Source organism: Rhipicephalus microplus, chromosome 3 (genome assembly GCF_043290135.1).
Source record: "Rhipicephalus microplus isolate Deutch F79 chromosome 3, USDA_Rmic, whole genome shotgun sequence".
Lineage (NCBI taxonomy): Eukaryota > Metazoa > Arthropoda > Arachnida > Ixodida > Ixodidae > Rhipicephalus > Rhipicephalus microplus.
In genome coordinates, this window is record NC_134702.1 from 93787405 (window position 1) to 93805674 (window position 18270).

An 18270-nucleotide genomic window follows, 5' to 3' on the forward strand; every position below is an offset into this window, starting at 1 on the left:
GTCCCTCAAGAGGGCGGGTCGGATGTGGGCCGCACCCAAGTTCACACAGGAAGAGCATTCTCCTCCCCCAATGTGTGGGCCCTCTGACAACCCAGTTTTGGACCTCGCGGTCCGAGCTGGTGATTACAGTCCTCCAAGAAGAAGAACATGCAAGAAGTACAGGAGTGAAAGGAAAGGCAAGGATGTTAAACAGTGTAGCACGACCGGTATGTTACCTTACACTGGAGACAGGGTTGAGGAAATTTGAACGTCCTCCAGTCGTCTTCTGTGCTTAGAGGCTGGGTGAGAACGAAGCAAAGTAGCAGGGAAAGGGGTAAAGCATAGTATGACATATTAGAAAGGGAGTAGGAAAGAGGAATGCGTGTTAGGAGGAGTGATGTGAGGGACGGGAGGCACTGCATGGCAGACGAAAGTTTTCTTTCACGCCATGGACGTCAGTAAGGCTGCATGTTTGGAACGCCAGTGCGCGCTCGCCCGTAAACGCTAACTTCGCCGATGGGCAGGCGAATCACTGCTTCGCACTTCCCATAGCTTTCATGTAGTGTGCAACTTTGGTTGGTAACAACTTTACTGTCGTGCGCATTTACATTAATTTTTTTTCTGCTCCAGCCGAGCGGTTGAGGTGTCCTCAATCGAGAGTATCTATTCTCCGCTCAGTGCTGAGAGGTTGAAGTGCTCCCAACCGAATATATCTATTTTGCGCTCTGTTCTGAAAGGTTAAGGTGTCCTCATCCGATAGTATGTTTTGTGCTCTGTGCTGAGAGGTCGAGGCGTCCTGAAGCGAGAGTATTCATTTGCACCTTTGTGCTGAGAGTTTGAGGTGTTCTCAACCCATAGTATTTGTTTTAATCTCTGGGGTGAGAGGTCAGGGTGTCCTTAACCGAGAGTTTACCCATTTTCTGCTCTGTGCTGAGACCGGGTTGAGGGTTGGCCAACCGAAAACATATATTTCCTGCTCCATCTGGAGTCGTTGAGGTGTCCTTCACCGAAAGTATCTATTATTCACTCTGTGATGAGAGGATGTGGTGTCCTCAACCGGAAGTATCTATTTTCCTCTCGGTGCTGAGAGGTTGGGGTGCCATCAACAGAAGATATCTATTTTACGCTCTGTGCTGAGAGGTTGAGGTGTCCTCAACGTATAGTATTTGTTTTGCGATCTGTGCTGAGAGGTCGAAGCGTCGTGAACCGAGAGTATTCAGTCTCCGCTCTGTGCTGAGAGGCTGAAGTGTCCTCAACCGAGAGCATATATTTTCCACTTTGTGCTGAGTCGTTGAAGTGTCCTCAACCGAGAGACAGTGCGCGTTTCACCCTCCTTTTTCTCAAACTTAAAACGAGAAACACTTAGGTAATGAGGGTGAGGAGAAAAGAAAGAGGGCCGCCATCATCAATATTCGGCGTACGCGAACCACCAGATGTCGTTGTCGTCGTTGTCGGCTTTCAACGGGAAGGCCGCAAGATGATGGAACGGCGTTAGTCGACGTGGTCGGTCTCCTTGAACGCTTTCGCGGGGTTCTGTGAGCGGCACGCGCGTCGTGTCTGGATACTCACGGACACATCTTGTCGCTCTCGAAGGCGAAACGCGTCGGTCCAATCGTGGCGTCCTGTCTTTGTTGCAACGTGATGCTTTTTGTTCCAACATGGTAGCACAGGCAAGTGCTTTCAAACGAAAATCGATGCTGCGATCTCGCGGATCGCAACTTCACCACATTTCGCATATCTGCTCCCACCCCACCTTTAAGAGCAGTTTGTTATTGTTTGAGAACGACGGAGAAGTTGTCGTCAGGTTATAAAGACTGAATTTTAAATATTTCAGTTTCGTCTGAGAACACTTTATTCAACAAGTACACACAAACACTAAGGACACTTATACAGTAAATAAACTTGGAAATCGCGTCAGTATAATTCACACAAACGTTAGACGCAATCCTACGCAGACTTCGATAATACACTTTGCGCTGCTACAAAACTATGAGAACGAAACATATTACATTTCAAAGAACTGAAGCGAGAGAGAAGGAAGAGGTCATGAGAAAACGAATATTTATTGTACGCTTAACTTGTACATACACAAACGAAACATCGAAAACAACTAAAGACAGTGTATACATTTTACAAACGAACACTGAAATCCAATTTATAACTGTGTATCCGAGTGTTACAAGTTAACAGACACTTAAAATACACCCAGTAAATCAAATTTCGCAGAATACGGCGTATTCATGCGTACTATGGGCGCATGGTTAGTACGGAACAACAGGAAACACCAGCTGTCCCTCCCTTTCTCTGGAGAAACATGTGTGCCATCTTCGAAGGAAAGCCTCTTCGCCGCGTGTTTCTAGCCGCTCATCGAGGTAGTCCCACACAATGAGCCGTATTTTTTGGAGTGCGGTATAGGCGCCTCTATGAGCTTGTTCCGTAGACGCTGAACGCAGACGCTTGTTTGTAGACGCTGAACGGCATCGCTGCCACAGCGCGCACAAGGTCACTGCAAAGACCAGTCTTGCGTACTGGCCATGTTCTGTTACCATGCGGGTCGTGCGAAAGCCCAAGAGGCGTTGTACCATGTGCCAGAAGCATTTCACCACCAAGCACTGTAACATGCCATGCTGGTTCAGAAAAAGTGGTTTACGATTTCGAGTACTTCGCACTCTACTGTGGGAGAGCCGGAAGCTGTCCTGTGGTCGGAACTGCAAAAACACATGACTAGACAATTTACGGTCGCCGCAAGCCAAACATGTACCCTCACGTGCGGACACAAGTAAAGAACACACTTCACCGCTGGCGTTCTCCTTCTTCGTGTTATTTTTAATTGTTTACGAACCATACTTTCCAGCGATGCGAATCGCCATCGAGAATCTACGTTAAACTCGGAGATTGCACAGATAACTTTTATATATACGGAAACGAAACAGCAACGTCAGTGGTTTGGCGTTTCAAGGATGCTAGACTTTAGTGTGGATATAAAGGAAGGAGAACAGTTTAACGTGATCAACGGGATCACGTGTTGTCATCAGCTAAACGCCGTAGTCATGTTGCGCCGAGAGGTCAATGTTGACTCGTCGAAGAAGCGCTTGCCTGCATTGTGCTTGCCGTAAAGGAACTCTATGCTCGTGGCTTTTCCCTGCGGGTATACGCATACGCTGTAAAACGGAGGCCACATACAGCGAAGAACTACAGCATTGTCGCCTTGATGCACAGGTGTGTCCCTGTTCATCCCCGCTTGCAATTCTGCTGAGGTTTCGAGGGACATTTTTATCATTCCGAATTTTGTACCATATATAGACGTGATCACGAACTCCTAGCTGGTCGCGCGCTGTTTGACTTTTGAGTATATATCCACAAACCCAAAAACACATACACAAATGTTGTATACATGCAGGCGACAACGCCAATGTAGTCATGCTGACTGTTGTGCTGACTTTCGATATCAAACAATCCTCACATACGCATTTCCCGAGTGCTTCAGGCTTCCAGAATAATTCATTGCTGGGCTAATCGACGTGCATAACTGACTTGGACATATTAGTGGAAGAAAAAGAGTTTTCCCTTTTTTTGTGTGTGTGTTCGTCGTTTCCTTTCTCGCGCTGATATATCTCGGCTTCGGGCTTCAATCACACTCGAATCGTGTAACGCGGTTGAATGACTTCATTTGAAATCGGAACTTCCCGCATGTCGATGGTCAGCCCGCCACTCACAGTTCGGGCCACCATTATTTCGAAAGTGACAATCGTTACCGTCGTTGCGGGCGGTCTCCGTTTTTCAATTGCGCATTCGTTCGCGATAGCGCGGCCAACCGTTATTCCTGCTACCTCGTTCGATGGTGTCGACCTGATTTTTCCTTCTCCCAGCGAAGGTCAGACGCATGCGTAAGCGCGGTGAATGTACAGTCTCACTTGTCTCTCTCAAGGACCGCCGGCGAACGAGCAAGTGAACACAAGGGCGCCGTTAGGATCGGCTCGAGAACCACGCCACCGCTCTTCTTGTGCTGCTTTTGTTTTCTCCACATCTCGTTTTGCATCGAGCGCGGGGCGCCTTGCAGAGCGACCGCTTGTTGGCGCCGCTCCACGTCGCCGTCTCGTATGCATGCATATGAATCGAAGGTGTGGCAAAGCGCGCTCTGGGCGTTTCTCCACCAAGGTTCGATTGTGCTGTCCCTTGCAGCTGTAAAGTGCCATTGTCCCCGCTCTCCCTTGTCCGACGTCCGTTCGTGTCGTTTGTCTTGTACGTTCGTCTTTAACGGAGACAGCGGTGTCCTTTCTGTACCACTATTTCTTGCTTGGAGTGCTCTGCAGGCAATATCTCAATACACCAGGCCAGCCAGTACACCAGGCCTGCCTACAGCATGCAGTATGGTTCTTCTCTGTCTCTCTGTTGCAAGGCTTAATCATACAGCAGATTGCACGTGGTAGCCCGACATAAACGCTTCTAACAAATAGCGCAGTGCGAAAAGGAGCACTTGTGGTTTTGCTATCAGCAATCGATGGCTATAAATATAGCTACATGTATTTATATTCCGCATATGGAACCCTTTGTACTAGTTTAATACTTGTGCTGGTGGCAGGATTGGAAATGTATAGAGGAACTCGAGGTTAAACGATGACTACATGGTGCTATCTATTACTGTGTGACGGAAGTGATCGCAGCGTATACTCTGTCCATATAGCCGCAACACTATATTGCTTGCTTACCAGGAAAGTCGTGGAACAAGCGCCCGTCCAGAGCTCTTTCGTTGGTGGAAGACAAAGTTTTGCATAGGTAGTGGACCCCCTGAGGCTGCCTGTCTCGAGTACACAATCCTCGCCCATGGAAGATTGCGAGGATGCCCCAGCGTGACACCCAGTCTATGCACCCCCAGTCGCAGCATCCTCTTGACGAGAATGGTTTACCACGCTATAGAACGCAGTGCGGAGATTTGGGTCCCTCGGCGTGAGATCAGCGTTCCTATCTGATGTTTATGACAAGGGGCTCTAGATGATGTCTGCGGGTTGGGCCTCGCACGCGGTATGTTGTGCTTAATACGTCGGCGAATATAGATAAATGTATGCGTATGCCCCATCCCGCATTGTTGCCCAGCATGTCTGTGTGGCCGCGCGTGAGTTATAGCTGACACAGGATTTATGCTGGCCTGCAGCTGTATTCCGTGTAGATAATCTATAGAACGCGGACAGGCCCGCCTACACAACGTTTATACTAGCATCTATACGGCTGCCCTGCATTGGAAGCGTACAGCTGACGATCGCTGTGCGTTTAGCGGTGCCCATTTCTTCGTGTGAAAGGTGGTCCCACTGGAACGGTGAGATGAAAAGAGCGCGTCCTTCCAATAGCCGCCTTGTTTGAAACCGACGTTACATTACTCCTGCATGTGCGACCGCAAAGATAGGATTAACCATACACTTACAGAATGATATTAAGTTATGTATATTAGCTATGTAGGAAGGTGTCTCTATGAGGCACATCTGCTTCTGCGATTGGAAAAGCCTGCGGAAATCGGGAGGATTCCGTGAGACAAACTGTCTCTTTGCCAAAAGGTGACGTGGCTTTGTTTGCTCTTAATACGCACTCTGCACGTTCGATCAGTCTCCGAGACATCGAAATTCATATAAAGGTTGTCCCACAGAAACCAGCTTGTCGCAGCCCGTTTGGCAGGCACATCGCGTACGCTTTCACCGTCGTGCCTCAAGTTGGCTATGGCTCTTAAGTGACTTCACTCGCATACAGACTGTCTCAGCATGCATGCAGATCAACTTTTTCTCATGCTTGCCAAGAGTATCCCTCTGTGGCATAGCCGCTGTCCCCAGCGCGGTGGCAATAATAGAACGCTGTCGCTTATGATCGCCTCGCCACACCCATGACCTTCTGTCCTGAGGCCCTAATCTCCGCCACGTATCGGCCTTGTTGCGAGGCAGGCTGCTGTCCGCCCTCACTTTCTCGATCGCGCTCTCCGCTTCTCTCGTTCGGTATGGATGCCAGTCCAGAGGAGTGCGGTCTGTGCGGATGTCCGGAGCCAGTTTTACGTTTTCTTTGTGAAGACGCGTTGTGCAACGCCGCCCGAAGGGATGCCCTCTCCCGGACACTGCGTCGACTCGATGGCCGACTGCTCGAGGAACTCGAGGTACATACATGCCCTGCGAGTGTTCTAGCTTGCGTACGAATTTACGTATACGAACCTCTCGCCTAGCTATCCTGTAACGGCTAATCAGCTGCTTTCGCAAGCGTTTGTGTGTGCTCGCGAGTATATACCGCGTTTACGACAACAAAAGAGCGCAATATATAGCTTGTAGTGATGTTATTAAAACCAAGCTGTAGCCACAGCACGTGGAGACGCGAAGTTTTTGATGGCACATTAAATTTTATCAAAACATCGCATGCAGGTACTTTCTTTATTCACGCTTAAAGGCGTTCTTTTGATACGTCGTCACATTGAAGCAGATTAGCAGTGAAGTTGTTCGTCATCAAATCCAGTAGGTGCGGAAGGTGCGTCCATGACGTCACATGCTACCTATGGCGCAACTTCTGTCCACCGTCACATGCGGTACAGTCACGTGACATAACCTACAACGACTTATGACGTCACATCACCGCCGTGAGCTTTCAATTGAAGCTACGGCTCTACTTGGCGTTGTACAATATTATAAGTGTCTTTATTTTGCTAGTGCCAGTGAACGGGTGACACCCGTTCACCGGGTGCCTGGTAGCCAATGCCACGTCGCTTCACGGTTCTAGATATATTTTACCGGCATCCCTGTAGCCCGTATTCACAAACCAACCTCGGCCTTACCTCACGTTCTCCTTAACCTTCTGCACTCTTTACGTGAGTTTTAAAGGCACAAAAATGATAACAGAGTGAAAGGTAAGGACAAGACGAGTTCATGAATACTGGCCCAATTTGTTCATCACGCGCAATAAAGGTTTAAAACCGACAAGAAAAACTCCAGGAAAAGACGAGGTTGGTTTGTGAATACGGGCCCAAATCCAGAGCCAGAGTGGGAAGCGATGCACCACTTTTCCATCGACATAATATGTGATGTTATTCTCAGGTCGCCCACGTCACTCTTTCGTACATGACGCGTCCACCAGAAGCTCCTCGACTGCTAGCTTTCTAACACGGAATCACGCTCGCTAGTGTAAACTCGTTTGCACGCTATGGGCTGCGTTTTTGTTTTTTGTTGCCGCTGCTTTACAGCTCCTTATGTGTATGCAGTGGTGGTCTGATCTTACGGGGCATCTCAGTCACAATGAAAATTACTCGTGTTTTGGCCTTGTTTTTCTCCGCAAGAACGATTGTTAATAACAAAAAAAAAGCACCGGCTCATTGAAGAGAGACTGATTTACACATCCGCTTGGCATGTAACGTGCGCTGCATACGTAGGAGGCTGAATAATAAGTAGGCGTTTACTCTATTGTAAACGCTGCTGCTTGTCGGTTGTGATTCGTTCCTCTTAAAGACGGCGTTTTATAATCATAAGTATGTGCTCGAACGCTATTATAGATTGAGTGGCGTGTTCTATTTAGCGTAAGGTTTTTGTTTCTCCAATTCTTGGCCCGTTCACAATCTGCGAGATGCATAAATTTACTAAAAATTATGTGTAAACCAACTGAAACCAATTCGCACTTCTGTATACAGAAATAGCATCGAGTATTGAGACAATATACACGCAGCAAAAACCATAAAACAACCTTCATTATTCGTACAGTGTTGGGTTCGTTGTGGACGTGTTGTACATGGCACCGGCCGCCTGTCGCGAAGTAGCGAGTGTGAAAGGAAGCATTCACATTCTCTTCGTGTTGAACTCAACCATTATTTTTGCGCTTCCATTTCACCCTCACAGGATTGGGCGTTATGCATTGTGGATGGGCATACTCTGCAGGCATGCTCGCATAGCCCATTGGGACGGTGTGGAAATCCATTTGGTCGACAGGGGAGCGGGTAGTGGCACATCTGTCTACCTTGTTCTTCTACATGTTTTATACTGCGCTTTTTAGTCATTGTCCTAGCGAAAATGAAATACATGTACAAGACTGACTGGCAGCTGGCAGTATTTTTTTTTTTTTGTCTCTTGCTACCCCTCAACCACCACTCTCTTTCTCTGTAGTCGTGAATAGCGTATCTACAGATAGAACATGTTTCTATGTATCAGCGAGCAAACAAAACATTTCGAGCGAGTAAGTCGGGCTGGTTGTTAGTGATAATGAGGTGTTGGCGAGACGCCTTCAGTTGGCAAAAGTGAGTCACACATTATCTGAGAGTCTGCGAACTTGCGGCTCTTGTCGGGCCAGGAGAGGCATAATGAGCCGTGTTAAAAATGACGAAGTCAACCTTTTCCATTCCCCAACGCAGAACCTGACGGCGTCAGAACCTGCACAGTGACGAAGCGAACTTAACAGACTCAGCCCGACCAACATTTTCCATAGTCCGAAGGGTACTATGGAAAACGCATGCTGCAAACGAGATCGTACCCATCACGAGGCCGACTCAGCCGTTACAGCTCAGACCTAAATCCGCAATGCCCAGACTGCTCAGAAGTTTATACTGTTCACTCCTTCGCGCGCTCTGGCAATGTCCCGCGTTTCCTCAGGGACTTCTCACTAATGAGTCCGACTGGGAAGATGCGCTCAGGGGTCCCGAGCTTCACCAGCACTTAAAGGCAGGCCAGAGGGCCCAAGAACTGCCGGAACGCCACTAGGTTCTCGCCCCGGCTCGGGCGTCGTCAACGGTAGCTACTGATATATGGTGTCCTTCGTGGACACCATATATATCAGCCACCACCTTGGTGCTTGGTATAAGCCACCACCTTGGTGGCTTAAACTCCTAGGTCCCCCTATTAAAGTTCTTGACTGATTCCGAAAAGGGCATAAAATACGCATTTAAGAACCACGTGGGTATTCCTGACTTCAGTTTACGTGACTCACATTGGTCTCTCTGTCAAGAAAGCTCACTCCTCTCACGAAGGAACACTGGACGCCATATGTGGATTGTTGTTTAGCATAACTGCCAAACAATATTGACATTTTTAAAAATAATTTTATTGTGGTTGTCGAGAGTGTATTTAATGATTATGCGATAATGAACTCTTCCATTTAACAAAATATTTTTCACGTACCGCCGACTTTTCTAAGTCCACATTCAATATTGATTGTAATGCATTGTGTTCAAGCGAGAGGGTGGAACACATGTCAGGCAGCGCTTGATTGTGTGTATATAAAAACACGGCGCTCGAAACCGTGTACAACTCGCCTCTCAGTGAAAACTTTTGAGTGGCCGTGGTGTAACTGAACTTTAATTTTTACAGCGTCTCGTTCGCTTCGGGAATTAATACCTGAAGTGCACAGTGCGAACTTCGCGCGGAGAGCCTTGCTGTTTAATTTTGCGCTTATCGTTGGTTTGAGCATGCACGCGCGTACCACATATACCACACATCGTATACCACATATTTTACGGCACTACACTTGCGTTTTTCAAGAAGTCACTGAAATTTGTGTTCGCTTGCATATATATACACGATATACGAAAGAATTGTAGCCAAGATTTCATATTTAGGAGAGGTGGGGAAATCGCGACATATCTGCGTGTTCGTGTCTTTGCATCTGTATCATAGCGTTGTATTCGGTAAACATGTCCCTTAGATTCAGTTTAAACAGTATCTTTGCCTGCTTTCTTTATCACATAGCTGTATAGGCATACGCATAGAATGCGGAGGTGGCGGAAGAGGGGGGGGGGGGGAGCATTTAAACTGTTGAACCCTTCCTGGCTGCACCGCAGGGTCCACGAACGCAACATCGCGCGTGTGCGCGCGGCAGTTGTCAGTTGTCAGTGGGCGCGTTTGTGACGTCTTGACTATTTTCTTGCGTCCGTATTGGGACGGCGTGTGTTTTAGAACGTTACATCGAGTGTCGCTCACCGTGGTTCTCCATCCGATGCCTCAGGTGCTGGAGCAGGAGAAGCACGCCCTGCGTCGCAAGCTGGAGTCCCTGTCGGGCGAGAGCGACAGCCGGCTGGCCGAGCTGCAGGCCGACCTGTCGCAGGCCAGGCAGCAGCTGGCCGACCAGCAGGAGCTGCTACGAGCGTTGGAGAAGGAGAGGGGGGCCCTGGTGCACGAGATGACCGACCAGAACCAGAGGCTGGCGCAAGAGCTGAAGGCGGCGCGAAGGGCCGAAGACCAGGCGGCCGGACAGTACCGGAGCCTGAGGCAGCAGCTGTCCATGCGCCGCTCTAGTTTGGACGACCACGTGGCGCAGCTCCAGGGGCTGCGAGACGAGGTGCGTGGTTTGCTGCGACATCGATATTTATGTCTTGTACAGTTGTGTCGCATGATAAACAGCTACCTCTGCTAATAGCGAATTCTCTTCGCCATATGCGGTGTTTCGTTGCGAATATAAGACTATAAAAAAGCTTTGGTATAATGTATGATGCGCAGTGCTCGTCAGTTCAAAGGCATATAATAGCTTGCAAAATAAATAGTTGTATATGTGATACAAGCTTTATGAGAACCAACATACAGCCAAGCCAAGCAAGGAACTTTATTTGCCGTAATCGTGATATAAATCTATACATATTTATGTAATAATTACTGCAAATAACGACTCCTGTATATACTTTCTTTGGCCTGATTATCTGTTGGCTCTCAGTAAGGTAACAAAGAAAAAAAAAACGTGCCCTTGAAGTATTGTATGCGTGTGTTAAGCATGTAAGGTAGTACTGCACTGCAGCTATACATACCACTTCTACCCTAATCTATAGGCTGTTATCGCGATTCCGCGACATATATAGCCACTCCCCCCCCTGTTCACGAATCCATGCAGGCCTGGTGATCACAGGAGAGAAGTTATAATTTTGACGTTACATGCGGCAATCTGTCTGCCGCGTTGGAGCAGCGATTGCAGTGCTCGGTTGCTGATACAAAGGCAGTGGGTGTGATTCCGGCCACGACGGTCGCATTTCGATCAAGGCGATACGGTAGAGGCCTGTGTACAGTGCAATGTCAGTGGAAGATAAAGAACACAGGAATGTAGAAACTGCCGGAGCCGTGTGTGTGAGTGATATGAGTAATTCTAAGTGAAAAGAAGAGAAAAGTGAGCCCCGTAACTGTCTCTCATGAGGAGGACACCTCAACAGTAACTCACGAGGGGTGGGGGTAAAGGAGGGATTAAAAGGGTAGGATTAAAAGGTAAAGAGATAGATAGGGAGAGGAAGGAGAAAGCGAGGCGCAGGGACTGCGAACGATGGAAGTAAAGAGGAGATAGGAAAGATGGACACGGTCGCAGGAGTCCGAGGACGGGGCACCACTCGGCGAGAGCTCTTGTCGGCGCCAGGAGATGGCGTATGGCGAGCCCAGTCGGCCAGAGCTGCGCTGTCGTCGGAGATCGCGGGGGCACAACCGGTCGGCATGAAATCCAGAGAGCGAGTCCCCTGCAGGAGCTCTTCACTACGGCGTTTCTCGTAATCATGTCGTGATTTTGAGACGTAACACCCCAGATGATCTTTATTATGATCTTTCAAAAGTACCTTATGCTCTTCATACGATCCCAATGGAGTATGTATTACTCCATCGGGGTGGTTGTCTGTAGCGGGTGTCGGCTTGAAGCGGCAGGTGCCGGCACGGGTCGCCCCATGCTTAAATCGACGAGAAGTTCCCAAGCTATAGCAGTCATTTTTTTTTTTTACGAATTCCTTCTCGTTCCACACGCCGCCGGCAAACCACGCTTTTCAAAGAAGGCGGCGTTTTTCCTCTCAGCCGCTTGCTCACGCTCCCACGACACTCCCGCACAGCTCTCGCACCGCGGCAAACTATTCGCACGCACGTGGTACACTTGCCCACGTGAAATTCCACGTCTATTTAGCTTATAAGGTTCGAGTGTAGTAAAGAAAAAAAGAAAGAGGAATACTTCAGGACCATTGTTTCACGTCTGAGAAAACGTTGTATATATATACGGGTATGTTGGGGCACACGCGCACAACGTCACCCGTCTGCTGCTTGGCAATCAAAAAAACAGCATTTTCATCTTCGCCGGCTGCTTCTTTGTATGTCCCTGTTATTAAGGAGAGGTCTCAGCGCAGGCTAGTACGTGCGTCACTGCGCGCTTTCGCGTGGGACGGGAAATCGCGGACGTGTGAGGTAATGCACCCCTTCAGGTTTTCACGAACAAAATCGTGAACCTCAAGTTCAGTCGCTGCCTCTTCGATGGGAACATTAAATAATAAAAAAAGAAACGTGAATATTTCTTTACGTGAGACTCAATGGTAAATGTCATCAGTTCTACGTTGAGATGTACAGCCGGCATAAGCGCCACACCTGCCCTAAAAGCCTCGTAAGCATGACTTCGTCCTATAGTAAGGCGACGGAAAGGGGCAGACACACAATGGAATAAGCGTGCATGCGTCCTCACTGTCGCAGACAATTTTGCACGAGCTTGGGCTGAGTTGACTTACACATATGCTGAATAAAACGCTTTGACGAAAGCAGTTTTTTTTTCTTTTTGCATGGAAGTGGAAAGATTAGAATATCGATTATAAAATTATTTTACACTGCAGCTTCCCCAGTTGAACAATTTATATATAGCGAATAGCAGAATAATGTAGAACAACTAGAACATAGGACGAACAAATCAGCCAGACAGCGCCAACTCAAGTTCGGTTTAATGTCGAGCAAAACTTTTGAGCCTTGGTTACATTTTTGGTCGAGTTGCGCTCGTTCCGCACGCTTGGCGGTCGTTAAATTTTCGCAGCAAAATCGTTGAGTGTGCACCCGGTGCAGTGAGCGTGCTCTTGCAACTCGACATGTGCTTGCCTTCATTTTGATGTTTTCTATCTTTTTTGCATAATATGCTCAGAGCGCATTTTGCTGTACGATTTATCCAGTTTTCTGATTTTCCGGATTTATAGTTATCGTCATTGCATACCTGTCAGCCAGCTGTTGCAGGGCTCCTCCTCGACTTTATGGAGGAAACGAAGCTCCATAATTTTGTTTAACATGTATTGATGCCGTAGGGCCAACATCCGCAACAAAAAAAGTAATTGATTGCTATAAGATTAGCGAGGTAACAGTGTTCGCAAAAACAAGCGCATATTCATGTGCAAAACAAAAAAAAAAAGCGCTGTGCTTCCGTTTCACACGTCCACGTTGAAGGCTCCCGTGAACCGACACGACGAACTGTATGACATTTATTGTGTTCGTGAATGCCGTTACATACATTCTACGTACGTGCACCAATAGTAGTACGTATATACTTTTTCACGCCGCGGAAGTTAACCTCGAGTTTCGATCGCGGAAGGTCTCGATACGGCTGGTCACACCTCCGGTGACGTCAGAGCATCTTCACTTTATCTCACGCCTCACACCCAACGAGGGAATTGTTCCCACATCGATATATTTACACACTGCACAGACCTTTTATCATCAGGGCTGTGGTAAGTAGGCGTGACCCCCCCCGATGACGTTAGCTGAGTGAGGTCAGCGTTTGTATTCCCACGCCATTGTGTAGAAAGAAGGTATCTCTTTAATCTTCTGAAAAGACACGTGTGTATGTGTATATGCAACAGTGCTGTAGTTACCACGTGCGGTCGCCCCATACACGTGCGGAACGCGCCCTTACCGAAAGTTCCCGCTCTTTGTTGACGCGCCTGGCGAGGTTTCATTCAAAAAGAAAACGTCTTGCATGTACGAAATTTTCTCCCGGCGATACACTTGACTGAATACGTGACTTGGGACAATCGCGCGGCAGCCTCGCAGCGTCTGCATAGGAAGACCATCTCAGGGTATAGATGCGCCGATAGGGTCGCGGCTGCATGCGTGCATGCCTTGCAAAGACGATCCCTTATACTTTCGCGCGTAAATAGAGAGGGTTGGGGAGGTAGTGACCTTACAGTCATTGTTCTTGCGACCTGAAGCAACAACAATCGTGCGAAGAAGAAGCCGGATGCATACACCTATCGCTATGCGCCGTCGCGTTGTTGGGGAGAGCGATCGGCTGATCGGCATGCATACTGTACGCAGGGGGTTCGCTCATTACCTCTGAGATATGTTTATTCAGCTATAGCTAGTACATGAAAACATGGATACCGTTTTGTGAGACAGGCGATTGCAGATACAACGAGTCTAGTAAAAGGGAAAATTATGGAGCTTTGTGTGCCGAAACAATGATGTCAACATGCAACACGTGCAACATGCAACACGTGCAACATGCAACATCGTACCAGTGCCACAGTTGTTGTTCCGTCCACATTAAGTCATTTATATTTATGCCATTATTACTGCACTATGTAAGTCAAATATTACAAATAATATACTCTATACACTATCTTTCGCTTAATTGTCCGTCGTATTTCGTAAGATAGTGGCCACAAAAAAAAAGCGAGCCGTTCATTCATTCCCCTTCTTTCGTTCACGTCCCGTAAAGGGAATTTCAATAAAGCTCTTCTTTGGGTTGGTTAGTACAAGGTGAACAATGGTCGCGGAATTTGACAAGTTTAGCAGTTGATAGTTTGCGCCCGCTTGTTCTGATTGAGTTATTCTGTGCTTCCGTAAGTGTCTCTTCTGCAACAACCATGCAGTGCGAAAATTCCGCAACCTTTGTTTAGTGGGAATCCACCGCTTAAATTGCGGCTTCCTTGGGCACATTTAGCAGTACCCATATGCAAAGACACTAACGTTTTAGCATGTCGCCTTCCATCGAAATGCGTCCGCCGTGGCTTCGGTTCGCCCCACGCCCTGACCCCTGCAGCGTAGCCACCAAGCCACCGCCGCAGCCAGAATGAATCACTCAGTACAGTGAGGTGATGTGAAGCTCGCACAAACAAGGATAGAGGAAGGTGATGAGGGCACAAAGAGCTTGCGCTGTCATTACCTTCCTCTGTCCCTGTTTGTGGACGATCAACAGTGTTCTGCTGTGCAAAACCAACTCGCCCAAACGTTTGTGCTTTCGGAATACTAAGCGGCACAGCTGAAAAAAATTCCGCCATATCCACGAAGTGAATGATGATGAGTGGGCGAAGCTCCGGAGGTAAACCTGGTAAACCATGAATCCTCCGTACATTTTGCCCACTCGATTTTATTGCAACGCTCCCCCTAGCGTACGTCGCCGCACTATATCGAACGATGACACGCGCAATATGTGGCATCATTCCTATTTTATAACACCTCGCATCTTTCATAATCAACTACACGTACCGCCGTCTAGTTTATAACATCTTGCATCTTTTGGACGGACGGACGGACGGACGGATGGACGGATGGATGGACGGACGGACGGACGGATGGATGGATGGATGGACGGACGGACGGACGGACGGATGGACGGACGGGAAGACGGACGGATCGATGGACGGACGGACGGACGGATGGATGGACGGACGGACGGATGGATGGATGGATGGATGGATGGATGGATGGATGGATGGATGGATGGATGGATGGATGGATGGATGGACGGACGGATGGACGGATGGACGGATGGATATGGCTGTACCCTTTAGATCGGGCGGTGGCTAGCGTAATACTTAGAACTGAACGATAGGTGGCTACATACAGGGGACGCACAGCCCACGCCTTAAGGAGCTTCGCTCCTAATAACACAAGCACCTTGAATCATGTGCGGCGTGTTATTGGCACGATTAACTCAGATATGCGCGTGATCATGTCTCGGAGAACACTCTTTGTCATAATCGATGTCTCGTTTTCGTGCGAGGCAACGAACAGCAGGACAGCGGAATTCTTCGCGAACTCCGTTTTTTTTTTCTCTGCCTTGTGCGGCTGCATTGCACTGAGAATTTTCTTTTTTTTTTATCGACTGCGAGGGAAAAGAAGAAGGAAATAGATTTCGGCTTTGTGTTGTCTTAAGCGAATGCATAACCCTGTGAGTTATTTACCGCACGAGTGCATTTCGATTAGTCAATCACAGCGAGGGACGCGTTAAATATGCTGAGCTTCCCGTTGTCACGCTGTTGCGGCAGTTCGCAGTGCGCTCAAAGTGTCACTGGACCACTTCCGGCCTAACACATTGAGAGCGCTCTCAACCATGCGCCAGTAAGCTTGCCTGTTAGAATCTTCCGCTCACAGAAGAAAAACGAGCCGCTATGCACTTCACACAGGCACGCTTTGACCGTTTCCTCCTCGGGCTTCTCGAACACCACTGTGGTTATTGTTACCGAAATATCTTTGCTGTAAACGCCGTATGGCTCCGGCTTTCCAACGCGGAAGACTGTTATTCGGCGGCTCGGGTCACGGCTCAGAGCCTCAACTCCTACGTCATTCGGTCTCTGTGAGACCGTCATTCGGTCTCCACACACAGTGTCCCACGTCTGTGGGACACTGTGTGTGCGTCTGAGCGTTCACGTTTCTTTTTCTCCATTTTTTATTGCGGCATCAGCTGTTAAAGATAACGGGGGGCCAGCCAGAAGCGCAAACGGTCAGCGAATCACCCTGCCTCACCAACAACCCACAGCGAGTGGCCGTTTTTCCCGCCCAGCGATGCGTGTATAAACCGTCCACAAAACATGTGGCCCTTTTTGTCCGTGCGCAGTCATGTCTTTTCCTCATGTTTTTTTTTAAGTTTTAACCGGACGCTTCCACCGTCGCTGTGTATATACAGTCTCAGAGCACACGCTGTCTCGGTGAGCCAGGTCGTTGCGACATGCGGAAGCGACCGCGGACTTATCCATCACTTTTATGAACGCCTAAGCGCGTCACACTTCTTGTGTGACGTGTCCATGAAAAAACAAATCCCGCGGACATCGGTCGCCGTTTTCGTGTACGGTTCCTGCTTACGCGATCTCTTTCCTCCAACTGTCTTTCTCCAAAGAACCCCTTGTTTCCTTCAAGGAGAATAGCAGGGACTCGAGGAGACGCTGCTGAACTATGCCATTGAGTGGTAGGTGTATACTTTAGCGAGTAACCTTTTCTTTCTGGTCCAGCCATCGATGCGTTTGTGACAGCGATGCGAAAGAAAACATGCCCTCGACAGGGGCTCGGCTGGAGGTCGCCCCGACTACTGACCTTATAGTCGTCGTGTGCGGGACTGACACGAGAGGTGGAGTCGGTGTGGCAAGAGACGCGACCACCACACTCGCCTTCCTTTGTGCAACCTCGCCTATGAGAGAATACATTACCCACATCAATGGGTCAACGTGAATAACTACGCGGTGTAGAAATGACCAGATGCCGCTTTATACTTTTAATATGCGGTTGTGCTGTGACGACACATTGTGCGCTGCGTGTTCAATGAATGCATATACCAGACGCAAGCGAGGCGAATTACGTTGGCCTGACCTGTGTACTTCTGTGTTTGAGTTCTAGACTGCAGCTCGTGAGGAACGAAATTCTGTGATTCTTAGGAGCATGCAGGGTGAAATACTTGGTGTAAAAGAAAGATTAAATCTACCCCGGAGGCTGGCGGTACAAACCATCACAAGTTGAACCTCAATACGCGGTTATTACAAGACTCGAGAAAACCTCCGACAAAGGATCCGAACGCCTATCCAGATGTTTATCGATTACAACATGAAAAAAAAAAGGCCTCTTCGTGTGAAAAACTACATGGATTTCAAAAATGTAGGCGCAAGTTGCATTCGTATTCACAAACGGTGTGGTGGGCTAACAGGTCCAACGCGTTTCCTAACGCTGTTTATTGACGATTAAGCCTTTATGCCCCGTTTGACCAGTTCGGCGTTTCTCTGGTAGGAGCTAAGCTGCGAAATATCATTGTAATCATCATTTACCAGCTGTGGTTAACGGGGCGGGCTGTAAAACTGAGTACGAGCTTCGTTTGACTTCTTACTATCTCGAGCAAACGCCAGTCTTCCAGAACCGATAGCATCAAGCATTTTCAAGCTTATGCGCTGCGCTTATGTGTTTTGTGCGGAAAATTGATTGATATATGGGATAATACGAGAGACACCGTAATGGAGGGCTCTGGAAATTTCGACCAGCTAGGGTTTTTTAACGTACACCCATGTCCGAGCACACGAGCCTACAGCATTTTCGCCTCTATCGAAAATGCAGCCGCCGCAGCCGGGATTCGATCCCGCGACCTGTTAGTCAGCAGCCGAGTATCTTAGCCACTAGACCACCACGGCGGGGCTCTGTGCAGAAAAAGTTGATTGATTGATATGTGGGGTTTAACGTCCCAAAACCACCATATGATTATGAGAGACGCCGTAGTGGAGGGCTCCGGAAATTTCGACCACCTGGGGTTCTTTAACGTGCACCCAAATCTGAGCACACGGGCCTACAACATTTCCGCCTCCATCGGAAATGCAGCCGCTGTGCAGAAAAAGTT

General features: G+C 48.4%; 1 protein-coding gene across 2 annotated transcripts in view; it reads left to right on the top strand.

The window, feature by feature from the left end:
* The window catches only part of LOC119172130 (BICD family-like cargo adapter 1), a 202250-nt gene that overhangs the window by 150802 nt on the left and 33178 nt on the right, over window positions 1-18270 (top strand). The window contains exons 1-2 of one of the 2 annotated variants that reach the window (XM_075890005.1): window positions 5968-6112; window positions 9925-10257. In XM_075890005.1, coding sequence (XP_075746120.1) covers window positions 10099-10257 — 159 coding nt within the window. In that variant the 5' untranslated portion in view covers window positions 5968-6112; window positions 9925-10098. Of the gene's footprint in view, window positions 1-5967; window positions 6113-9924; window positions 10258-18270 lie in introns of those variants that run through there. The other variant, XM_037423139.2, reaches the window with a different exon arrangement.